The 24733-nt window shown below is 34.1% G+C and overlaps 5 protein-coding genes across 6 annotated transcripts; 4 read left to right on the top strand and 1 right to left on the bottom strand.

The window, feature by feature from the left end:
• Positions 1–1980: 1980 nt before the first annotated feature.
• On the top strand, positions 1981–4129 carry LOC135124052 (cilia- and flagella-associated protein 45-like). Its single transcript, XM_064048911.1, has 6 exons — positions 1981–2360; positions 2411–2591; positions 2638–2784; positions 2834–2986; positions 3033–3964; positions 4014–4129. Exons 1-6 carry the CDS (start codon positions 2248–2250, stop codon positions 4084–4086), a joined length of 1599 nt encoding a protein of 532 aa, XP_063904981.1. The 5' UTR covers positions 1981–2247; the 3' UTR covers positions 4087–4129.
• A 5457-nt stretch (positions 4130–9586) lies between these two features.
• On the bottom strand, positions 9587–11137 carry LOC135124053 (borealin). Of its 2 annotated transcripts, none has more exons than XM_064048913.1 (6): positions 11013–11137; positions 10857–10944; positions 10681–10805; positions 10502–10631; positions 10101–10261; positions 9587–10052 (listed from the first exon to the last, which is right to left on the bottom strand). In XM_064048913.1, exons 2-6 carry the CDS (start codon positions 10942–10944, stop codon positions 9777–9779), a joined length of 780 nt encoding a protein of 259 aa, XP_063904983.1. In that variant the 5' UTR covers positions 11013–11137; the 3' UTR covers positions 9587–9776. The 2 variants fall into 2 exon arrangements, with proteins under 2 accessions (XP_063904983.1, XP_063904982.1); XM_064048912.1 differs by having other exon boundaries at positions 10101–10297.
• A 1264-nt stretch (positions 11138–12401) lies between these two features.
• LOC135123904 (uncharacterized) lies at positions 12402–13474 on the top strand. The gene is made up of 5 exons (XM_064048763.1): positions 12402–12507; positions 12580–12736; positions 12785–13142; positions 13197–13299; positions 13350–13474. The coding sequence occupies exons 1-5, from the start codon at positions 12402–12404 to the stop codon at positions 13472–13474; spliced, it is 849 nt and encodes a 282-aa protein (XP_063904833.1).
• A 3925-nt stretch (positions 13475–17399) lies between these two features.
• Positions 17400–18665, top strand: LOC135124054 (uncharacterized). Its single transcript, XM_064048915.1, has 4 exons — positions 17400–17607; positions 17656–17812; positions 17860–18329; positions 18382–18665. The coding sequence occupies exons 1-4, from the start codon at positions 17487–17489 to the stop codon at positions 18507–18509; spliced, it is 876 nt and encodes a 291-aa protein (XP_063904985.1). The 5' UTR covers positions 17400–17486; the 3' UTR covers positions 18510–18665.
• A 155-nt stretch (positions 18666–18820) lies between these two features.
• LOC135124055 (uncharacterized) lies at positions 18821–24667 on the top strand. Its single transcript, XM_064048916.1, has 4 exons — positions 18821–19021; positions 23708–23867; positions 23914–24383; positions 24436–24667. Exons 1-4 carry the CDS (start codon positions 18901–18903, stop codon positions 24561–24563), a joined length of 879 nt encoding a protein of 292 aa, XP_063904986.1. The 5' UTR covers positions 18821–18900; the 3' UTR covers positions 24564–24667.
• The last annotated feature ends 66 nt before the right edge of the window (positions 24668–24733 follow it).

The raw sequence follows: 24733 nt of genomic DNA on the forward strand, positions 1-24733 counted from the left end.
TTATTTTTTTCCGCCTGTTTTTTTCGTACCGGTTTGTGACACATTTTAATCATATTTTTATAGCTTATTTGTTGTGGCTTATTTTTGTTTTCTTTTTTTATTCTTTTTATTTTTGGAATCCTTTTTTAAATCGCCCTAATGTCTTTTTTCTCGCCCTTTTCTCGGTTTTGGGCACCTTTTTTGTTTTTTTTTTTGCCTTTTTTTTTAATCGTCCTTTTTTTGGTTGCCCTTATTTTTCTGATCTTTTGTCCCCTTTCGATTTTTTTTTGACCTTGGTTGCTACCTTTTCTTTGTCGTCTTTTTTCACCCCTTTTTTGACCTCCCTTTTTAATTATCTTATTTGTCTCCTATTTTTGCTACTATCAGCTTTTTTGATATATTTTATTGTCTTTTTTGCCATTGCATCTTCTGTCCCCTTTTTTTAATCGTTATTTTTTGTCTTTTTTTTCCTTTTATAGTCCTTTTTTATTCTCCTTTTAGTACCCCTTTTTAATCATCCATTTTTTCATTTTTTAATAAACCCTTTATTGTTTTTACTTCCTGAGCCTAAGCCAAGGAAGTATTGTAATCGAGTCCGTCGGCCGACTCTCTACTTTTACGTTTTCTCGACCTTTCATGACCCCAAGAGTAAAAATAGCTCTCTCGTTTCCGTCTGTCTGCCGTCCCGGATTTTTATTAGACATAATCTCCGAAAGTACTGGGTCGATTGTTGTCAAATTTTGTATTTACATTAGGAATATAGATGGTAAAACGTTCACCAAAACTTGTCCAATCATCACCACTAATAATGTGATGACGTCACTTCAAAATTGTAGTTTATGACTCCGAATTGAGTTTTTACCCGAAACACCCAAATTTTTGTAAAAAAAAATCAAAATTATAAAACAACATGTTGCAATTTAATTTGGAATGTGCAAACCGGATGCTTTGAAATCTTGCAGATGTTTTACAGTTATGATGAGCATAATAAATTTTTAATCAAAATATATTTACTTATCCCCTCCAAAAAATTGATGACGTCAGGTCAAAATTTTGCCGAAATGTCCAAAATATGATGAATCTGTACTTGTGATTTACCATTCGATTCATATTTGTGGATTTGCATATACAGGGTGACTCAAAAAAATTAATGATGAATGGTTTGAAATCTTGGAGATGTTTTAAAGTTATCTATCGTAAGCATGGTGAATTTTTGATCAAAATGTATTTGCTCAACCTTCCTAAAATATTGATGACGTCATCTCAAAATTTTGCCTAATAAATTCTACCCAAAATGTGCAAAATATGATGAGTTTTTACTTGTGATTAATCATTACATTCATATTTTTTTCTATTTTCTCAAAGGATATGTCATTTGCCAAAATTAGTCTGATCTTAGCAAGGACTAGCCCCGCTCACCCGCCCTCTGGTTTCTGAGAGGATATGGCGTTTGCCAAAATCAGTCTTATCTCAGCAAGTACTATCCCCGCCCACCCACCCCCCTATTTTCTCAGAGGATTATGTCATTTGCCAAAATTAGTCTTATCTTAGCAAGGACCTATTTTCTGAATTTTCATGTTGCTTAAATTTGCAGTTTTCTGTTAATTAGTTTCTTTTTAAGTACTGTTGCTAAGTATCTCAGTTCAAACAATATGATTTTATATGTTGCCCAAGATCCTTGAGGACCCGAGTTTTAAAATTTCGAAAAAATCCATTATACTTTTTTTTATTATAAACAAAAAAGTTGATAGTGTGTTAACAGTATATATGTTAAACTACAGGCAACAAAATATCACTCTGGACATTTCAGATGAGATTTACTTAAATTTAAACTTTTTGGAAGTAATGAATCAACGAATTTTCAAGAACATTTAAAATTCCTGAATACATAATAGCTATGGTAATATGAGATTATTTGTTTGGAAAAAAACAATACTAATAGTGGGAATTTCACACTCATCAAAATGACTGTTTAAATAATAAAACGCACCTTATAACATGATGAGAAACTAACTTCGTGCTTTAAATTTGATTTTGACAATCAGGTATACCAATATACGATTTCGAATATGTTGCCAATCTGACAAAAAATAATTGAAACAACTTGATTTTTAACAGCACGGAATTAGTTGAATTTTGTAGAATCCTTTTACCAAATTCTTCAGGACTTCAAGATAAGAACGCCCCCAACTCTTACAGAAAAACAGGGGTTGGAAATGACGTTTCTTACCACAAATTATAAAAACACTTGTTGCCATAGCGCTTTCCATGTTTGATCAATTTCATCAATTTGACGTATTTATTTCTCCCAAGCGTGTAAAAAAATTCATCATGCCCCCATACCGCAACAAAATGCCTTCAAAACAGCAAAACAAACCAGCGTACTACTTCACCCCCATACCCCAAACAATTTCAACCACCACTTTTCCAGCACCCGCGGAATGGTCATCGACGAAAAAATGTGCATCAAAACCGTGAATAAACCCAAAGAGTACGTAATAGCTTACGACGTCCAAGGGATGCGGAAATTAATGGTACCGGACCGAAACCCCATCGACATTCCAGGTATCTTGGCAAAAAGCGAATTCCAACGTCTGAAAAACCAAGCACACGTAAGTATCCCTCGCCCCAATCCACCCTATTCACTTTTTCCTGAAGATCGTCACGTTGAAAGACCGAATGATGATGCTGGACGAAGCCGAGCAAAAGAAAAACGCTTTACTTAGAGAAAGCGAAAAACGGAAACAACAATTACAGAAGGTTCAAGCACAGCAGCAATCCAAAGTCGGGTCTACTTTAAGCGAAGTATGATAATCGAGTTTTTGAAATTTTTCCCTCACACAAAAAATTTCAGGCTGAACGGACAGCCAAATCAAAGAGCAAGTATTTGTTGAAGCGGTCGTTCGACTTGATCCAAGAACAAGACAATAGAGTCAAACGCGTAAATGGGGTGATTCTTGCGACGAAATGTCGCGCTATCCGGAACGCACAAATCGCTGAAAAAGAAGTAAGTCCATAGAATGACTATACGCAAAATCGAGATCCTTTTCTAGTTGATACAAAAACAACTGGAAGAAGAAGACAGACGTTTGGATATGATGATGGAGCAAAAGCGGCAGATGGAACTAGAAGAAGAAGAGAAGCGCCAGAAGCACGAAGAAAAGAAGAAGCAAGCGTACGTGCAGTCGCTGTCTGACCAAATGCGCATGAACGAAATCGAACGAATGATCGAAGCGGAGCGCATAGAAGAAGAAAGCAGAATGATAAACAAAGCGTTTCTGGCGATCCAACAAGAAGAAGAGCGGAAACTCAAAGAGAAGAAAGAGCAGCAGAAGCAAATTCGAAACGAGATGAAGAAGGCGAACGACGACTTGGAACGCTACAAGTTGGTGAAGCAAGAAGAGCAACGGATCGCTGATTTGAGGATCCAGAAGTTCATGCAGGAGAAAATGGAGAGAGAACTGCGAAGAGAGCAAGAGCTGGCGCTGGCTAAAGCTGCCAAAGAACAGGAAATCGTGAGGATGAGAAATCAGCAGCAGCGGTCGCAGGATATGAAGGCGGCTATGGACGAGATGAACGCCTTGAGGATACAGGAAGAGGTGGAAAGGAAGTGGAGGGAGAAGGAAATGGCGGAAGCGAAGGCTAAGAAGGAGCAACAAGACCAATTGAAGCTCGAAAGAGAGAAGCAAATCACCGATTTGAGAAGAGCGGCGGCACTGGAGTTGGCTAGAGACGAAGAAGATTTTCACAGGGTGGCCAAAGTGCAACGAGAGGAGTGGGAGAAGGAAATGGAGAAGAGGAAGAAGAAGAGGGAAATGGCGGAGCAACATCGCAAAGATTTGTTGAAGCAGATTGACGAGAAAGAGAGGGAAAGGATTATTATGCAGAAGGAGAAGTACGAGGAGGCGAATTTACAGCAATATGATCAACTAAAGAAGGATCAATATGTTAAGGAGCACTTGAAAAGTAAAATCGAAGAATTGAGGTATTTTACTACTATTTTACACACCAGGGTTTATAGAGACTTGTTTCAGGAATAAGCAAATCCCAGAACAGTTCATCAAGGACATTGAGCATCACATTGAGGCAATAATCAATAATACATGAAGTTTTCAATTAATGTATAATCAAAATAAATGGTACAAATCTTGGGGTTTACTTCAGTGAAACAACCACAGTAAAAATTGTAACTGTAACTTTTAAAAGTATAATAATTATTTCAATAAAACAGCCACAGCAAAAACTTTAACTGTTAAAAGTATAATACGACTGAAAAAATTATAATATCTTATAAAGTCTCGAGCTGACTTAAAACTACAAAGTACACCCTTAAAATAACTGTACTCTGTGAAACAAAAATTAATAACTTCCTTTTTTATCTACGAAAATTTCATGCCAAGCTACTTTGATGGAACTGTAAAAATTGCTATATTTCAGTTGACGATTTTTGAAAGAACGGTGGAAATTTTCGAAGAAACGAAGCTAAAAATGCCTTTGGATGTCGAAATCTAAAACTAAATGTTTAGCTAATTTTCGAAAATGGTCGACAACGTTAAAAGGGAAAAATTGATAAAGTTCTGTAATAGTAATTTACAATGTCTGGCCTAAATGTAACGGAAAATAAAATTTATTTTTAATTTGGTTATTATTACAAAAATACGATTTCGCCTTCGACTGACCGTTTGTTGGCACATATGATCTCAAGATTGTGCAAAATGCAAAATTGACCACCTCTGGGTGTTCCACTAATTAATGACTTGCAGCCAGGCAGCCACCTGTACAAAAAGCTGTCCCCGGAGTTTGTTTGCAGTATTCTTTATGGATTATTTTCACAACTAGTTTTCCCATTTGAATTGTGTAGCATTAATAATAATTTAACTTAAATTTTCCCACAGGTTTTACAAGACAATTCGTCATTTTCTATTTTTAATTTGTTTTTCCCTAAAAAATCAACAGACACGTTGTCACCTGTATTTTTGTAGGAAATTGCGACATTGGACTTAAAAAAAACAACTGTACCTCAGCGATGGCTCGCCAGCGACGGCCAGGCCGTACCAAATAATTCGAGAAGTAAGAAAACAATTTTTTTTTAAATCCAAATTTTTATTAGCATTTTTGAAAAACTGACATGGTAAAATGTACAATAATTTATAAAAATTAAAAAATTAATAAACACAAATAAATAAAAATAATTACTATTAATTTCTAACAATGAAGAGGTAGGGTAAATGTGTACAAGAGTGCGAATATGTATAAGAGTACGCATTGATGATTTCTGCTTATTAGTGCCATCTGGGTAAGATGAAGTTATACCATTCAGAATTTAATGCTAAACCTGAGATAAAGGTGCAAAAGTGACCTGAATATAGTTTATAGTTTGGTCGTACTGACGATTTTATGTTCACACGTTGTGTGGATGTAATTTTTACCGCTCATAGTTTTAGTTTTTTGTAAGGTACGTACCAGTTCTTTTATTTTACAGTAATAATTTTCATTAGCTGTAACTTTTAAGGTCTCTAAGAAAACAATTGTTTTTTTTAATCCAAATTTTTATTAGCATTTTTGAAAAACTGATATGGTAAAATGTACAATAATTTATAAAAATTAGAAAATTAATAAACACAAATAAATAAAAATAATTACTATTAATTTCGAACAATGAAGAGGTACCTCCCTATTTTGTGACAGACTTGACGAAGTTTTTGTGCAGTTTTTTGCAAATTTATCGTCAAGTGGGTGTTCATCTGAAATTTGATTTTAACATTTGTGTTCTTCTGTGGAGTGAGAATAGAAACTAATAGAACCTAGGATGTGAAAAAAGAAAAAAAAGGCACTCTTCGCAACTTTTTTTACTATTTGCTATCAAATTTATTTCTTATTTCGTGCACTTTACATGACTTCGGTAAAAATTTTTAAAAATTGCCATATTTGAATTGACGATACTGGAAAAACGCTAAGGATTTCCAAAAAAACAAGGCCGGAAATTCATTCTGGATGTCGAAATCTACAAGAAGATCTCTATCTCAATTTCAGAAATGTGTCAAAAACAGTCATATCTTATAAAATGCATGCTAGCCCCGCCCGCCCGCGCTCTATTTTCATGGAAGATATGTGATTTGCTAAAAACAGTTTTGTCTTAGCAAATACTACCCCCGCCCACCCGCCCTGTATTTTATTGGAGGGTATGTCATTTGCCAAAATCAGTTTTATCTTACCAAGTACTAGCCCCGCCCACCCCCACCCTTCTCATTTTAACGACTAGGATTTGTTGAAGCAGATTGACGAGAAAGAGAGGGAAAGGATTATGATGCAGAAGGAGAAGTACGAGGAGGCGAATTTGCAGCAATATGATCAACACTAAAGAAAGATCGATACGTTAAGGAGCACTTGAAAAGTAAAATCGAAGAGCTGAGGTATTTTATTACTATTTTACACACCAGGGTTTATAGAAACTGGTTTCAGGAATAAGCAAATCTCAGAACAGTTCATCAAGGACATTGAGCATCACATTGAGGCCATAATCAATAATACCTACATGAAGTTTCCAATTAATGTATAATCAAAATAAATGGTACAAATCTTGGGGTTTACTTCAGTGAAACAACCACAGTAATAACTTTAACTGCTAAAAGTATAATACGACTGAAAAAATTATAATAAAACCACTACCAATGTTAAAGTTTACTTGATAACGCACACATTTTATTCAAGTTATCTCGTAAACTCTCGGCCAGAATTAAAACTATATACAAAGTACACTCTTAAAATAACTGTACTCTGTGAAACAAAAATTAATAACTTCCTTTTTTTTCTACGAAAATTTCATGCCAAGCTACTTTGATGGAACTGTAAAAATTGCTATATTTCAGTTGACGATTTTTGACAGAACCTTGGAAATTTTCGAAGAAACGAAGCTAAAAATGCCTTTGGATGTCGAAATCTAAAATTAAATGTCTAGGTAATTTTCGAAAATGGTCGACAACGTTAAAAGGGAAAAATTGATAAAGTTCTGTAAATATATTTTACAATGTCGGCCTAAATGTAACGGAAAATAAAATTTGTTTTTAATTTGGTTATTATTACAAAAATACTATTTCGCCTTCGACTGACCGTTTGTTGACGCATATGATCTCAAGATTGCGCAAAGTGCAAAATTGACCACCTCTGGGCGTTCCACTAATTAATGACTTGCAGCCAGGCAGCCACGTGCACAAAAAGCTGTCGCCGGAGTTTGTTTGCTGTATCCTTTATGGATTATTTTCACAACTAGTTTTCCCATTTCAATTGTGCAGCATTAATAATAATTTATACTTACAATTTTCCCACAGGTTTTACAAGACAATTCGTCATGTTCTATTTTTAATTTGTTTTCCCTAAAAAATCACCAGACAACTATTTGCTATCAAATTTATTTCTTACTTCGTGCACTTTACATGACTTCGGTAAAAAATTTTAAAAATTGTGATATTTCAATTGACGATACTGGAAAAACGGTAAGGATTTCCAAAAAAACAAGGCCGGAAATTCATTCTGGATGTCGAAATCTACAAGAAGATCTCTATCTCAATTTCAGAAATGTGTCAAAATCAGTCATATCTTATAAAATGCATGCTAGCCCCGCCCGCCCGCGCTCTATTTTCATGGAAGATATGTGATTTGCTAAAACAGTTTTGTCTTAGCAAATACTACCCCCGCCCATCCGCCCTGTATTTTATTGGAGGGTATGTCATTTGCCAAAATCTGTTTTATCTTACCAAGTACTAGCCCCGCCCACCCCCACCCTTCTCATTTTAACGACTAGGATTTGTTGAAGCAGATTGACGAGAATGAGAGGGAAATGATTATGATGCAGAAGGAGAAATACGAGGAGGCGAATTTGCAGAAATATGATCAACTAAAGAAAGATCAATACGTTAAGGAGCACTTAAAAAGTAAAATCGAGGAACTGAGGTATTTTACTACTATTTTACACACCAGGGGTTATAGAAACTTGTTTCAGTAATAAGCAAATCCCAGAACAGTACATCAAGGACATTGAGCATTACATTGATGCCATAATCAATAATACATGAAGTTTCCAATTAATTTATAATCAAAATAAATGGTACAAATCTTGGGGTTTATTTCAGTGAAACGACAGTAAAAATTGTAACTGTAACTTTTAAAAGTATAATAATTATTTCAATGACACAGTAAAAACTTTAACTGTTAAAAGTATAATACGACTGACAAAATTATAATAAAATCACTACCAATGTATCGTATACCTGATAACGCACACATTTTATTCAAGTTATCTCGTAGTCTCGAGCTGAATTAAAACTACAAAGTACACCCTTAAAATAACTGTACTGTGTGAAACAAAAATTAATAACTTCCTTTTTTATCTACGAAAATTTCATGCCAAGCTACTTTGATGGAACTGTAAAAATTGCTATATTTCAGTTGACGATTTTTGAAAGAAATTTTGGAAGAAATGAAGGTAAAAATGCCTTTGGATGTCGAAATTTAAAACTAAATGTCTAGCTAATTTTCGAAAATGGTCGACAACATTAAAAGGGAAAAATTGATAAAGTTCTTTAAATATATTTAAAATGTCTGGCCTAAATATAAGGGAAAATAAAATTTATTTTTAATTTGGTTATTATTACAAAAATACGATTTCGCCTTCGACTGACCGTTTGTTGACATATATGATCTCAAGATTGTGCAAAATGCAAAATTGACCACCTCTGGGCGTTCCACTAATTAATGACTTGCAGTCAGGCAGCCACCTGCACAAAAAGCTGTCGCCGAAGTTTTTTTGCAGTATCCTTTATGGATTATTTTCACAACTAGTTTTCCCATTTGAATTGTGCAGCATTAATAATAATTTATACTTACAATTTTCCCACAGGTTTTACAAGACAATTCGTCATTTTCTGTTTTTAATTTGTTTTTCCCTAAAAAATCACCAGACACGTTGTAACCTGTATTTTTGTAAGAAATTGCGACATTGGACTTAAAAAAAATAACTGTACCTTAGCGACGGCTCGTCAGGGACGGCCAGGCCGTACCAAATAATTCGAGAAATTAGAAAACAATTTTTTTTAAATCCAAATTTTTATTAGCATTTTTGAAAAACTGATATGGTAAAATGTACAATAATTTATAAAAATTAAAAAATTACTAAACACAAATAAATAAAAATAATTACGATTAATTTCTAACAATGAAGAGGTACCTACCTATTTTCTGATAAGACTTGACGAAGTTTTTGTGCAGTTTTTTGCAAATTTATCGTCAAGTGGATATTCATCTGAAATTTGATTTTAACATTTGTGTTCTTCTGTGGAGTGAGAATAGAAACTAATAGAACCTAGGATGTGAGAAAGGATTATGATGCAGAAGGAGAAATACGAGGAGGCGAATTTGCAGCAATATGATCAACTAAAGAAAGATCAATACTTTAAGGAGCACTTGAAAAGAAAAATCGAGGAGCTGAGGTATTTTACTACTACTTTACACACCAGGGTTTATAGACTTGTTTCAGGAATAAGCAAATCCCGGAACAGTTCATCAAGGACATTGAGCATCACATTGAGGCAATAATCAATAATACATGAAGTTTCCAATTAATGTATAATCAAAATAAATGGTACAAATCTTGGGGTTTACTTCAGTGAAACAACCACAGTAAAAATTGTAACTAACTTTTAAAAGTATAATAATTATTTCAATGAAACAACCACAGTAAAAACTTTAACTGTTAAAAGTATAATACGACTGAAAAAATTATAATAAAACCACTACCAATGTTATCGTTTACCTGATAACGCACACATTTTATTCAAGTTATCTCGTAAAGTCTCGAGCTGGCGTTTGGTCTCGATATCCAGTTCTGGTATTTGTGAAATCCGCAATCCTCGTTTGGGTTGAATCGACAAAAGTCGCCCATCGTCCAGCGGTATATTAATATTAGCAACGTTATCAGTCATGACGGCTCCCGTTAGTAGTGGACTTCCTTGCATAGATAAGGCGACTTCGCCCAATTTGGGCCGCCGTAACAGCACCTGCGGCGTGTTGGGTTTCATCTACGAATTTCATTTATTGCACACACTCCAACAATCAAAATTTGTTACCTTTGGCGTGACTGTACCAAAAGTCGCTGGCACAATCTTGTTAGCGGGAGTCTTGAATCGCTCGTCTGATTTTATTGTCCTGTTGGCTTGTCGCGTCGATGCAGATCGAGAAACACGTAGTGTTTTCTGAATGCGACTTCGCGCCCTTGATTGCCTACCACCTGAAGTACTTTTACTACTCTCTGTGGTAAGGTACCCTAAGTAAGCCCCAGCCCAGATTAGATGATAATGTGATATTAGTTATTTACAGTCTAAAAGCGCTTGGATTTGTTTAAACAAAAAAGCAGTTGCTTTATAACAGTACTAATGACAAGTGTTAGTATGAATAATAAAATAAATTTAAGTGTGAATAGAAAAGCTTTCTGTTTGTGATTCAAACAAGTTGGAATGAAATTGTATACCTTCATCTTCACAACATGACGAGCTCCGTAAGACTCTTTTTTTCTTTTCAGTACGTGTTTTTGTAACATCTAAGATTTGTACAATTGAAGCGCTTGTGCTATTAGCAGACCAATCCAGCGGAAGTTCCTTCTAAATAAGTTCAATAGTTACGAGCAAATAGCAGGAGAATGACACGTACCACTTCTCCTATAGTTTTATTAGCCAGTTTTGCTGGGATCGACATTTGTGATTTCATCAGCTGAGTATGTACTTGCGAGAGGAAGCTATCCATTTCTTGTTCCATTTTAAGTATAGTTTGTTGTCCTAGAACAAATAAATTAGTAACAAACACCACTTTTAAGCCAAAGTTCTGACTATAGTTTTCAACAATGGGTAAATATGTTTGGGCAAACTTGCTGGTCTTTTCTGCGGGCTTTTTTTTAACTGCTTTGGTCCGGGGCATCTGAAAAAAATGCAAAAATCAGTGTCGTGTTTAAAAGTTCATGACAATTAAAAGTCTCTTTAACTTACGATTGAAACGTTAACTTAAACACCACAATAAAACAACTGTTTAATTAAAATGCAAACACTTATTAAAGTTTAAAAGATTGACAATTTTTACACGACAGTAACGAACTTTTCATACCAGTCACAAACACAAATGTTGAAGTTGTAGCCAACTGTAAAGTGTGTGGACACAAAATTCCCCAACGAGGTGTTTGAGATTGGCGCGTCATATGAATGGTTAGTGACTTGAAACTCAAGACTTCAAGTACTGAGTACTTTGTACCGAATGAAATCTAGGCTAGATAAAAGTAAATCACACATTTTATAAATTTGATTTAAATTAGGTAATCGGAAAATCGAAAAAGTGGGTTGATTTTTACTCCCTTGTATTGTAAGTTGCCTATATCAAAATTTACATGTTGATAATAATTCAATACATTTTTCTTTAGTCGTCTTTACGTTCGTCCTTTATGTGTATACAATTTCTCATTTAAAACCTTAATTAAATAAAGTATAAAAACTGTAGGTAAATGGAAAAACACGGATATGATTGAAAACTGTGTAAAATTAGGCAACCAACATTTCGATTGGTGAACCCATCACACCTCAACCTATACCTCAACAGGCACCAATCCAGCAATTTTTGTGCCCTTTTTTGGGCTACCTGCATTGACCGTTCTAACTGAACTGTGAGCAAGAAATCTCCTTTGATAAATTAAGTTTATCGACTTCTTCAGTTTATTGACATTAATTGCGCTATTGCATATTGCGCTTGTTATCACTGCGTTATCAACACAATGACGAGAGTTCTTATGTGAAATAAAATTTTTTGGTACAACCCAAAAAAGAGAATCTATTCTGAACAGCCCCCTCTTCCCCACTTTTTGAATATATGCGCTGTTTGTTGCTATGTGAGATAATTAACAAAAAGTTTTACATAATTCCTAGTCCTGCTGGTTTTAGCAATATTTATTCAAGGATGCCGTTTGAATAAGAATCTTGTCAATAAAGTACTGCAAATAAACTTTGAAAACTTGATTATGAGTGAGTTTAGAAGATAAGAAAATTTTGTTAGTTTTAAATTGCTGCCACTTCACTCAAAATTCTTCACTATATTTAACCACTACATTTTATTTGTACGCAATTTGCGTAAAACTCGTGTTCTATGAATTTTAGTTAAAAAAGAACTGGTTTTAAAATTTCCTACTAAACTTCTTGTATTTTTATTTTAATAGAGTAGACGATCTTGACATTTGGTCTTTCTTCGTTTCTGTTATAAATTCAAATGTTCAAACAATACAAGTTAGTATTTGTTTAGATTATTTATTGTATCTAATCACGGTTAAGCGTGAAGTTTGGCCAAAATAAATCCGTTAAACTAGAACTAATTTTTTAGAAATATTCGCCTGAAAAATGGAGTTAGTGGATACTAACCGGCACTACGCTAGAGATCCAAACTTAAAACTGGAAGACGTCAAAAGAGTCCTAAACTGGACAAAAAACCAGTATCACTTAACACGTACCTGAAATCAGCGGTAGGAACCAATTATCACTCATTGTTACCATAACCATTCCAGATTGCTTTTTACAGAAATACAAGCAATTTTGTTTCTCCAAAAATCAAAATACGACATCGAGTCTGCCCAAAAGGCCGTTGATGCGTATTTCACTTTTAAAACAACCGCCTCCGATGTGTTTCTGGGCAGAAATCTTGAAAATGAGCGCTTCCAACGAACTTTCAACGCTTTGTAAGTAACCACGCACCCCTCGAGAAATTTACTAACGTGTTTGTGCAGCATTTACACAACTCTTCCAGCCCAAACTCCAGAAGGCTATACTGTACTTTACGCAAAAGCGTTGGATCCTAATCCAGATCATTACCATGTCATTTCTTGCGTTAAATATATAGACATGGTTTTAACGTCACACCTGTACCATCAAGGAAAATCTGCAGGATTCGTGTGGCTTGTGGATTTGAAAGATGTTCCGTATGGATTTGTGAAAAGTATTGACCACGAGGTTTTCAAGAAGTTCTTACATTACGTTCAAAAGGTCATTCCATGGGAGTTTAAGGGGGTTCATCTTCTTACAGAGATTCCATTTGTAGACGAAGTGGTGAATTTGGTTGCAACTTGCAAGGAGGAAACGACGAATGTATTAGTAACTAGTGTTTTCCAAGATGTGTTTATATATCTGTTCATTTTTTAGCTTTATGTTCATACGAATTTGGACGAACTGGCTAAACTTATTCCGAAAAGTTGCTTACCGTCTGATCGTGGTGGTTCGGCCGAAACCATAAAGACATTACATGGTATAAAATATGATTGCGACTCTATTTACTTTTAACTTTTTATATTACAGAAAATATTAAAGAAAAGATAATAAGAAGTGCTAACATTTTCCACCGGGAAGACAAACAAGTTGTCGATGAAAGCAAACGATTCGGAAAAAGCTTGAATGGTTCTGCAAAACAGACCATATTCTAAAGAAGACTAAAAAATAACAATCAAAATCTTTAGGTAGTAGTAGTAATGTATTATTTGCCTTACAGGCTTAATAATATTCCTAGTAGGGGTACAAATTAACTTAATCTACATCAGATAAATCAATAACAATAAAATAAATAAAATAAAATAAAATATGAATTTGAGTGTTATATAATAAATATTCTATTCTTTCTGCTTGCCCACCCCTTGCCATAGTTCCCTTATCTTCCATACTTCTTTCATCCAGTCCAGTCCTCTTCCATCCTCGTTTAGCACTTCTTCTCTACTTTCCTCCGATTCTCTCAATCCTTCACATCCTTCCAGCATATGCTCTATTGTTTCTCCCTCTCTCCAACATATCCTACATCTTCTGTCAGTTTCATCCATCCAAAAATTATTCTCTTTCTCTTCATTTCCACACCTAAATCTTGCCATCATTCTTTTCTCCTTTATACTCTCTGTCTCTGTGTACTTTGGTACTTCATCCTTTACTATTTTTCTATAGTCTGCATTATATCTAGACTCCAATATTCTCGATCTACGTTCTTGCTTATCTATATCCTTATCTCTTACACTCAGTTCTTCTTTCAAACTCATTTCCATTTCTCTCATTCTCTCTATTTCTTCACATGCATATCCCTTTCCTTCATAATACTTGTCCCTTTCGTTCCAAACATGTCTTCCCCCTTCCTTTCTTATTTCTTTCCAACTTTCTTGCAATATCTTGCAATCACCTCTCTCACTGAACTTCTCTTCAAATCCAACCGCCCTTTTACCCGCTTCCACTCTCATTTTTTCCCTTTTTGTTTCTTCTCTCACTCTAACCCCGGCGTATACTTTTCCAATCCCAATGTCCATTTCAAGTATTTTTCTTGCACTCTCTCTCTATTTCTTCATATTCCCTCCATCCCCAAATCTCAGCTCCGTACATAAATACACTTTTGATCAAACTATCAAACATCATCATTCTTCTCTTATAATCATGTCCTAATTTTCTCTCTCCTATTCCCCATACTATTCCTATCACTTTGTTCGCTTTTTGGACCATTTCTTGAATATGAGCTCTATCTGAGTTATTGCTCTTTAATCTATATCCTAAGTACTGGAATTCTTTCACCTGTTCAATGTTCTTCCCTCTCCATGCCCACTCTTCCTTCTCCTTTCTTACTTTCTTCCCAAACACCACCATTTTTGTTTTTTCCACATTCACTTCCAATTCCTTTTTTTTACATACTTCTCCAAACTTTTAATCATTGCTTTCATTTCTTCTCTTTTCTTTGCCACAATCACCAAATCATCTGCATACGCCAACGACCACAATTTCTCTTTGCGCATTACCACCCCTCCTGTCTGTGCTTTTCTGAACATTTCATCTATATCTCCTAGATAAGCTGCGAACAATGCGGGGTTGAGTGGGCATCCTTGTCTCACTCCTCTATTTGTATAAAAACTCTCACTCTCTACTCCATTCACTCTCACCGTATTTACTGTTTCTTCATATATTTCTTCCATTTTCGTTACCAAGTATGCATCTACTCCCTTTCTTCTCAAATACTCCCACATATTCTCTCTATTCACGCTATCAAACGCTGTTTTGAAATCTATGAACAATGCCTACATTCGTTGACCGTCTGGTAACATACCCCTTGCTTCCATCACCTTTCGTAACCTCTCATCGAGTATCATTGCATATATCTTGTACGCCGTATTGAGCAAGGTAATCCCTCAGTAGTTCTTCACATCACTTTTTTGCCCCTTTTTAAATAATGGGATTATTATACCTTCCCTCCACTGCCGAGGAAACCCTTTTCCCTTCCAAACTCCATTTACCACTTCCCATATCTTTTCTTTCACTTCTTCTGTCCCGAACATCCACGCTTCGTTCTGGATTCCATCCTCTCCTGGTGCCTTTCCTCTTTTCAGTCTTTTAATCTGTCTTCCTATTTCATCTTTTGTTATTTCCGAACCTCTCCACATTTCTTCCGTCGTTGTGATTCCTTTATTTATTTTGCAGCATTTTTCCTCACAACCTCCCAATAATTCCATAAAGTGTGTTTTCCATTCATGTATTTTGATTTTCCCGCTGATCTCAGTCTTCCTTCTCCGTTCCTTGTTTATATATCTCCATACTTGCTCTTCTGTTTTCAGGGACTTTATTATCTTCTCTTCTTCTTCTCGTTTCTCTCTTTTTCTTTCTTCCCATTTTCTCCTATAATTCTCTCTTGCTTTTAGGTACTCTTCTTTCCTTCCCTTGTTATTCTTCCATTTTTTTAAATTTTTCCCTTGCTTTTCTCTTCAACTCACTACATACTCCGTTCCATCCATTATTCCTCCCTTGCCATATGTATATCTTTCTTTTTTCCGTAGCTTCTACAATTAGGTTGCTCAGTTTCACCATCATAGCTTCTATATATTCTTTTACTTTGAATTTCTTTTTTTCTAGTCTACTTCTGTATCTTTGAATTCCCTCTTCTCTCTTGTTTTTCGTATTCTTGCTCTTTTCCTTTGATTTTTATTTCTAGAGGCATGTGGTCTGATTGTGCCGTTTCCCCCACTTTGAAACTCTCTATTTCTTCCCACGCCTCTCTGTTGACAATCCTATAGTCTATAATTGATTCTCCCCTCGCCCCTACGTACGTCCATTCTCCTTCTTCATCTCCTTCCTTGTTTCCATTCAAAATTTCCCATCCCATTTCTTCTATTATCTGCCACAATATTTTCCCTTCTTTGTTATTTGCTCTATCTTTTGATCCTCTTTTCTCTCCCTTTTCTTTATTTATTATTCTTGTCCCCTTATCGCCCAATCTTGCGTTAAAATCCCCCCCTATAAGTATTTTTTCATCTCCTTTTTCTTTTGTTTCCTTTTCTATGTTTATCTTGGTTTCCTCCATTTTCTTGTTATAAACGGCTATTATTTCCCATCGATTGTTATCCAGCTGTATTACTTTCTTCATTAGTCCGTTTTTATTATTACTTCCCTTTTCCAATTCTTGCATTTCTTTTCGAATTCCCATTACTATTCCCTCGCTTGCTCTCCCCTTTTTTTTTCCTTTGTCGCCCCTTGACACTCCCACACATATTCTTGTGGTAGTGTCTCTTCCAATTTCTCCCAGTTTTCTCTTTGTACCCAAGTCTCTACTAGCCCCACAACGTCAAATTTTCCCACGTAGTCCCAGAACTCCTTTTCCTTTTTTCGCAACCCTTGGACATTCCAGAACAGTACCTTCACCCCTTTTTCTCCTAATTTTGTACCAGCTTCCCTTTTTCCGATTTCCCTATCTGCATCCTTTATTCCTTTGTCTTGTTTGTTTCCCGTTTTCCCCGTTTTCTTCCTTTTCTTTTGGCTCTTTCTAAAAATTTTCTGCCTTCTTAAGTCTCCCCTCTTCTTCATTTCGTTTAAAATTTCTGCCGTCTACAGTTAACTTTTTGTATCCCATTCTAACCATTTTTCCTTTATTTTTCTCTTTTGTTGCCTCTTCTTTTATCTTGTTTTGAATCAAATCAATCAAAATCAAAATCTTTAGGTGCTACGCCCAAATAAAAAAAATATTGAACTCGAATGTTGCGAAACGTAAATAACTATATTTATCTTATAAAAAATAACAGAAAGGTCACGTAATGAGGTCTTGCATTATCTGCATTAAAACAAATGTATTTAATTAGTTTCATAATTAATTGCATAAAAATTGTTTTAAGTACATAGTACATGTATGACTAATATTTGGTACCGTCTATCCTTGACTGTTGTGTATACTAATTTTGATACGAATAATATAAAAACTATAACAATGTTTACATTTTTTGCATCTAGTGCAAACAATAAAAAATATACAACAGTGTTGTTGCAGTACAGTTAATAAGTTGTGAATTTTTATCACTATGACCCCCTTCACTTCCACTATCGCCTGAATTATATAAACGAGAACTTTTATCTTTTTAGACTCTTCTTCTGACCCATCCACACAAGACTAACACATTTATAGAAAACTTTCTCGCTTCTAATATCCCCAAAATGGCATTCAATTTAGTCGATGTTGAAGCCATATACACCCAAGACAAAAACCTCAAAGAACAAGACGTCAAAGCTCTCGTCAAGTGGGTTCAAAACCAACCACATTTGCCCAACATTGGCGGTAACCCCACTTTTCTGCTATAACTATGGTAAACATTACCTTTTCCAGATTTCGAGGCGATTCTATTTCTGAGAAAGTGTGACTACAGGCTTGCTCATTCTCAAACCACAGTCGACACATACTTCACTTTGAAAAGGCTATGGCCTGATGTATGGTCAGAAAGGAATTTTGCAAAATTCCCAGAACAAGGAATTTTAGACACAATGTGAGTGAATTTAATTTTGTAAACATTTTCAAATTTTGGTTGCTCAGGATAATGATGACGCTCCCGAAGAGGACACCTGAGGGCTACACTGTTATTTTTGTGAAGGCTTTGAACGAAAATATGATCAATTATAAGCTTGAAACGTTCATGAAATATATAAATATGGTGTGTATGTTGGACGTGTATCAGAACGGACCACCCAACGGACACGTACTCATCCACGATATTCAACCTTTTCCGGAGTGTTACGTACCCAAAATGGAGTATAAGACTTTTAAGAAATATTACTACTATGATTACGAAGTTATACCGACGATGCACACAAAAGCACTACATACTATCAACACCAATCCGAGAATGGATGAAATCATAGGTGTTATGGAAGCTGCTTCTCTTAAGTCGCTTTTGCCTTTCGTCATCACCCACAAATCCATTGACGATTTGATGAAGTACGTCCCTAAAGAGTGCTTACCGGAAGATTATGGTGGTTTGTTGGAACCAGCAGCTGTTTTGCATGGTAAGAACTGTGTGGTAATTTTGAAGATAGTAATTTTGACTGTTGTTTTCAGAAAAAAGCAAAAACGAGTTATTGAAAAATGGCGCCTTTTTTGACTGGCAAGATCAACTAGTAGTGGATGAGAGCAAGAGACCAGCCTATAACACGATCGTTCAGGACATGTTTGGATTTGCTAAATAATGTTAAAACACACTTTAAGTTTATAACAAACGATAAAACCTATCTACGTAAACATTGTTTAAGTGTATTATCAAGTGATCAATTTTTTATCTTAGTCGTTGTAATTATCGTTGTATCTACTTATATTCTGTTAAATAAACAAAAACGTATTTATGAGTTTGTCAATATTGCAGAAAAAACCCTCGCAAATCCTTAAACTAAAGCCGACGTTGTGTTTTTCAATATAAAAAAATTATAAAATCTCGTTTTTTATATTAATTATATAAATAATGTTACTTAGTCATGAAGATGACGCACTTATCGGTGGAACTATATAAGTGGTAATCCTTTTTGGAATCATATTCTACCACGTTCCCAAACCGACTAACATTTCTGAAACTGTCGTACCAAAATGGCACTTAATTTGGTCGATGTTAAAGCTATATATGCCGAAGACAAAAAGCTGAAAGAAAAGGACGTCAAAGCCCTTGTCAAATGGGTTCAAGACCAACCCCATTTGCCCAACATTGGTGGTAAGTGTACAGATTTTCTAACAAATATACTTAGTTTTACACCATATACTAAACTCACTTGACATACACCTTGTAAAACTTTTATGACTTCAGCGGCTTAAGACAAATCACCAAACAATGGATAGTAATAATCCTTGCGATTCGGGTCCATAAAGCTTATAATAACCAATGTGACTTATAAGGGTGCTTTGGCATAACCCGCTTAAGTCATAAAAGTTTTACAGGTGTATGTCAAGATTGTCAAGTGAGTTTAGTATATAAACTTATTATAAGATAAATACGCAGCGAAGGTATGAAATTGACACTAGATTTACCAGAATATTACAAGCTGCTTACTGTTTCCTTCATTTTAATTCAGGTCACACGAATTCCAGTTCGTCGTCTGAGAACTTGTGTGATCTACAGACCAGAGCCCACTCAGGCCAATGTCGACTCTAAGCGTTCGGAAACGATTTGATTTATAAGCCATGATCCGTGATCTGATACACATTCTAACCGGTTTCGACCATCATTTCTGCTGTTTCAACTTTCGAATTCTCAGTTTTTCGAAATTTCTGGGTTTCCAGTTTTTCTCTTCAATTTTACGATTTTTAAGTATTTCGATTTTTCAATTAATTGATTTTTCAGATTTTTTGGTTCTTCAATTTTTCTATTTTTTCGATTTCTCAATTTTTCAATTTTTTAAATTCTCAGTTTTTGGAAATTTCAGTTTTGGGATTTTTCAGTCTATTTACTTTCGATCTTACGATTTTGCAGGTTTTTGATTTTTCAATTTTTCGGTTTCTTAATTTTTTGATTCTTTACATTCTTAGTTTTTGTATATGTATTTCAGTTTTGGGATTTTTCAGTTTTTCTTTCATTTTTCATTTTTTTGATATTTCAGTTTTGGGATTTTTCAATATTTCTATTCTTCGACTTTTCCATTTTTGACTTCTGGATTTTTCGATGTGTCGACTTTTTACTTTTTCGATTTTTAAATTTTAGATTTCTCAGTTTTTTGGTATTTTAATTTTTCAACATTGAAAATTTTAGATTTTTCGATTTCTCCATTTTTCATTTCAGCTCTTCGACATTTCAGTTTTTCAAGTTTTCGAATGTTTTGATTTCTTAATCAATCGATTTTTCGACTTCCCGGTTTTAGATTTTATGTTTTCAATTGTCGTTTTAAATTTTTCGATTTCTCAATGTTTTGATTTCCTGATTTAGTTTCCCATTTTTAGTTTTTCTTTCATTTTTCAGTTTTTCGATATTTCAGTTTTGGGATTTTTCAGTCTATTTACTTTCGATCTTACGATTTTGCAGGTTTTTCATTTTTCAATTTTTCGATTTTTTTAAGGTTTCGATATTTCGACTTCACTTTTTTAATTTTTCGTTTTCTTAATTTTTTGATTCTTTACATTCTCAGTTTTTGGATATGTATTTCAGTTTTGGGATTTTTCAGTTTTTTGATTCGTCAGTTTTTCTTTCATTTTTCAGTTTTTTGATATTTCAGTTTTGGGATTTTTCAATATTTCTATTCTTGGACTTTTCCATTTTTGACTTCTGGATCTTTCGATGTGTCGACTTTTTCGATTTTTAAATTTTAGATTTCTCAATTTTTTGGTATATTTAATTTTTCAATATTTAAAATTTTAGATTTTTCGATTTCTCGATTTTTCATTTCAGTTCTTCGACATTTCAGTTTTTCAAATTTTCAAATGTTTTGATTCCTTAATCAATCGATTTTTCGACTTTCCGGTTTTAGATTTTTTGTTTTCAATTGTCGTTTTAAATTTTTCGATTTCTCAATGTTTTGATTTCCCGATTTAGTTTCCCATTTTTAGTTTTTCTTTCATTTTTCAGTTTTTCGATGTTTCAGTTTTGGGATTTCTCAATATTTATATTCTTTGACTTTTCGATTTTTGACTCCTGGATTTTTCGATGTGTCGATTTTTTACTTTTTCGATTTTTCAATTTTTAAATTTTAGATTTTTTAATTTTTAAAATTTTAGATTTTTCGATTTCTCGATTTTTCATTTCAGTTCTTCGATATTTCAATTTTTCAAGTTTTAGAATTTTTCAAATGTTTCGATTTCTTAATCTTTTGATTTTCCGACTACCCGGTTTTAGATTTTCTGTTTTTCAATTGTCATTTTGTCAAATTTTCGATGTTTTAATTTTTCAAATTTGACTTTTATAAACTTTCAATTTTTCGATTTTTCAATTAATCGATGTTTTGATTTTTCCATTTCTTGACCTTCGAGTGTTTCGATTTTCCTGTTCTTCAGTTCTTTAATTTTTTGATTTTTCAGGTTTTTAATTTTTCAATTTTTCGATTTTTTTTAGGTTTCTATTTTTCGACTTCATTTTTTTGAGTTTCCGATTTTTCAGTTTTTGGATATTTCAATTTTAGGATTTTTCAATATGTATTTCAATTCTTCGGCTTTTCTATTTTTCACTTATGGGTTTTTCGATGTGTCTACCTTTTTACTTTTTCGATTTTTCAATTTTTGGATTTTTACAATTTAGATTTTTCAATCTTTTGATATTTTAATTTTTCAATATTTCTTAATCTTTCTATTTTTCGACTTACTGGTTTTAGATGTTCTATTTTTCAATATTTCATTCCCGATTTATCGAGATTTGATTGTTCAGGTTTTCGATGTATCATTTTTTCAATTTTTTATTTTGGCCTATTTCGGTTTCTCAGTTTTTCCAATTTTCCATTTTTTCGTTTTTTGATTTTTCAACTTTTAACTTTTTGTTTGTCAATTTCTCTATTTTTCGATTTTTCGACTTCATCACTTTTCGATTTCTCGTTCTTTGGATCTTTCAATCTCCCAATTTTTCAATTTTTCGAATTTTTAAGTTTTTTGATTTCTCGATTTAACCAGATTTGGATTTTTCAATATTTTGATTGTCAATTTCTCAATTTATAAATTGTTCAATTTTTGACTTTTCGATTTTTCGATTTTGATCTATTTCGGTTTCCCAATTGTTAAACTTTTCGACTCCACGATTTCTTGATCTTTTGATTTGTCGATTTCTCAGTTTTTCGATTTTCCACTTTTTCGATGTTTCGTTTTTTCAGTTATCCGATTTTTTAAATTTGGGAGTTTCGATTTCTCGATTTTTCGTTATTCGATTTTTAAATTTTACATTTTTTCGATTTTCAGTTCTTCGATATTTCAATTTTTCAATGTTTCGGTTTTACGATTTTTTAAGGTTTCGATTTTTCGATTATTAGATTTCTCGATTTTTCGAATTTTCGATTATTTTAATTGTTTATTTTTTTTCTCACTGTTAATATCATACAGTGTATCGAAAACAACCACAAAAATTGTCCCTAAAAATATAAAAAAAAATTCATACAAAATAGAACACAGTGTTTCCAAAACGTAAACGTTTTTCGAGATGACCAACTTTTAACTTTCGCCGTTACGTTGCCGTTGACTTTGGATTTTCAACCAATCAAATTGCGATAATCCATTGAAGGGGGCCAGGGGGGGACATTTTTTTGGTAAATTTTGAGTAAGAATTGTGTTGTTCAAAGAATACTATGTATATAAAGAAAAAAAAAAATAATAAAGCCAAACATTACTTAAGAATATATTTAGTCATTTCTCGTAGAAAAATAAGGATTTTACAATTAGTCTCCGCCCCTCGGCTTACGACGAATAAAAAAAATTATCAGAATTGAGACAGGGCGGGTGGGCGGGGCTTATATTTTGCCTTTTTTCGTAATATACATAGCCATCTTTTCACAACAAGAAACTTAAAACATGGTACATTTTTGCAAGGAAATATTTTAATATTTCGTTATACAAATTTTCCATTTTAAACATGTTTTAAGTTTCCTGTTGTGAAAAGAAGTCTACACATATTAAAACAAAAAGGCAAAATGCAAGCCCCCCCACCCGCCCTATCCCAATTGTGATGTTTTTTTTCATTGGCCGTGAACCAAAGGGGCGGAGCTTAACTGCAAAATACTTATTTCTTTACAAGAAGTTAAAAACATGCTTTTGAGTATTGTGTTGTTCAAAGAATACTATGTATATTAAGAAAAAAAGGCAAAATATAAACTCCTCCCTTCTGAATTGTGATGATTTTTTTTATTCTGAGAAACTTAAAACACGTTTAAAATAGTCAAATTTTGTAAGGAAATGTGGATTTGGCAATTAGGCTCCGCCCCTAGATCTGCCAACGAATGAAAACTTCGGTACTATGTAGATCACGGCAGGTATGGATGCGGCTTTTCTTTGGCTTTAGTTTTTTCTTAATAACATTATATAATTGTTATTTTTTGAATAACACGATACTCAGAAATATGATTTACATGGTAATTTCTTCTAGAGAAATAATAAGGATTTTGCAATTAAATTTCGCTCCTTTGGCTTTCGACAATTAAAAAAAAATCATCACAATTGCGATAGGGTGGGTGGGTGGGGCTTATATTTTGCCTTGTTTCTTAATATACGTAGTCATCGAGAGAGAAATAAGGATTTTGCAGTTAAGCTCCGCCTTCTTGACTCACGACGAATAAAAAAAATCATCACAATTGAGATAGGGCGGGTGGGCGGGGCTACCTTTTGTCTTTTTTTTTCTTCATGTGTGTAGACTTATTTCGACAACAAGAAACTTAGAACATGCAACTGCAACAGGAACTTCAATGTCAACAGCAAGTTTATAAATTAAATCGTTTCTTAGATTTCGAGGCTATCCTTTTTTTGAAAAAATGCGATTATCGCCTCATCCATTCTCAAACCGTGATCGACACCTACTTCACTTTGAAAAACCTGTGGCCTGACGTATTCCAGGACAGGAATTGGGCAAAGTCTCCCCAACAACAAGGAATCCTTGACACGATGTAAGTTACCCTAGTTGCTAATTTTGTCAAACACTGTTCTCTCCAGGATAATCATGACCCTTCCTAAGAGAACTCCTGAAGGCTCCACCATAATTTTTATGAAAGCTTTGAGCGACAAAATGGTCAACTACAAACTCGAAACTTTCTTCAAATACGTGCATTTAGTTTGTATGTTGGACGTGTACCAAAATGGACCACCGAACGGGCACATCATCGTCCAAGACCTTCAACCTTTCCCGGCAAGTTTCGTCCCTAAAATGGAATATGGACCTTTTAAGAAATTTTTCTACTACGACTACGAAGTCCTGCCGACCATACAAATAAAAGGGATGCACTTTTTTAACTCGAACCCGAAGAAAGATGATATTGTTGGGGTTTTGGAATCTGCTGCTTTGAAGTCGCTTTTGCCTTTAGTGATTCCTCATGAGTCGGTTGACGATTTGGTGAAGCATATTCCCAAGGAGTGCTTGCCTCAGGATTATGGTGGTTTGTTAGATGCTTCAGATGCTTTGCATGGTGAGAACTAATTCTGGTGTGATTTTGAATCTTCAGTTTTGTTTTTTTGCAGAGAAGAGCAAAAGCGAGTTGTTGAAGAACGGTGCCTTCTTTGAGTGGCAAGATCAGTTGACGGTTGATGAGAGTAAGAGACCAGCTAACAACACGATTGCTCAGAATATGTTTGGATTTGAAAAATAGTCAAACTGGGAAAATGTCTCTAGTTTGAGTTGTTCCTAGGGATACATATCTGGAAAAATTGGTACTTGTTGTAGTTTTGTTGAAATTAAATATGGTGAAATAAAGAGTACAAAAAATGTTTGTATTTACAAGTTATTAAGAAAAATTATCCTAAACTGTAGAAATAAATA

This window comes from Zophobas morio, unplaced genomic scaffold, assembly GCF_036711695.1.
Source record: "Zophobas morio isolate AGI-343-1 ecotype UQ-CSIRO unplaced genomic scaffold, CSIRO_AGI_Zmor_V1 ptg000007l, whole genome shotgun sequence".
Lineage (NCBI taxonomy): Eukaryota > Metazoa > Arthropoda > Insecta > Coleoptera > Tenebrionidae > Zophobas > Zophobas morio.

Bases quoted from the DNA above. Each gene is read 5' to 3' on its own strand.
- LOC135124052 (XM_064048911.1), top strand. From the start codon at position 2,248: ATGTTTGATCAATTTCATCAATTTGACGTATTTATTTCTCCCAAGCGT. The intron at 2,592-2,637 runs GTAAGTATCCCT...TTTTTCCTGAAG, and splicing joins GTCTGAAAAACCAAGCACAC to ATCGTCACGTTGAAAGACCG. The intron at 2,785-2,833 runs GTATGATAATCG...AAAAAATTTCAG, and splicing joins TCGGGTCTACTTTAAGCGAA to GCTGAACGGACAGCCAAATC.
- LOC135124053 (XM_064048912.1), bottom strand. From the start codon at position 10,944: ATGCCCCGGACCAAAGCAGTTAAAAAAAAGCCCGCAGAAAAGACCAGC. The intron at 10,632-10,680 runs GTACGTGTCATT...GAACTTATTTAG, and splicing joins ATAAAACTATAGGAGAAGTG to AAGGAACTTCCGCTGGATTG. The intron at 10,053-10,100 runs GTAACAAATTTT...TGAAATTCGTAG, and splicing joins TTGGTACAGTCACGCCAAAG to ATGAAACCCAACACGCCGCA.
- LOC135123904 (XM_064048763.1), top strand. From the start codon at position 12,402: ATGGAGTTAGTGGATACTAACCGGCACTACGCTAGAGATCCAAACTTA. The intron at 12,737-12,784 runs GTAAGTAACCAC...GTGTTTGTGCAG, and splicing joins CAACGAACTTTCAACGCTTT to CATTTACACAACTCTTCCAG. The intron at 13,300-13,349 runs GTATAAAATATG...TTTATATTACAG, and splicing joins AACCATAAAGACATTACATG to AAAATATTAAAGAAAAGATA.
- LOC135124054 (XM_064048915.1), top strand. From the start codon at position 17,487: ATGGCATTCAATTTAGTCGATGTTGAAGCCATATACACCCAAGACAAA. The intron at 17,813-17,859 runs GTGAGTGAATTT...TTGGTTGCTCAG, and splicing joins CAAGGAATTTTAGACACAAT to GATAATGATGACGCTCCCGA. The intron at 18,330-18,381 runs GTAAGAACTGTG...TGTTGTTTTCAG, and splicing joins ACCAGCAGCTGTTTTGCATG to AAAAAAGCAAAAACGAGTTA.
- LOC135124055 (XM_064048916.1), top strand. From the start codon at position 18,901: ATGGCACTTAATTTGGTCGATGTTAAAGCTATATATGCCGAAGACAAA. The intron at 19,022-23,707 runs GTAAGTGTACAG...ATCGTTTCTTAG, and splicing joins CCATTTGCCCAACATTGGTG to ATTTCGAGGCTATCCTTTTT. The intron at 24,384-24,435 runs GTGAGAACTAAT...GTTTTTTTGCAG, and splicing joins TGCTTCAGATGCTTTGCATG to AGAAGAGCAAAAGCGAGTTG.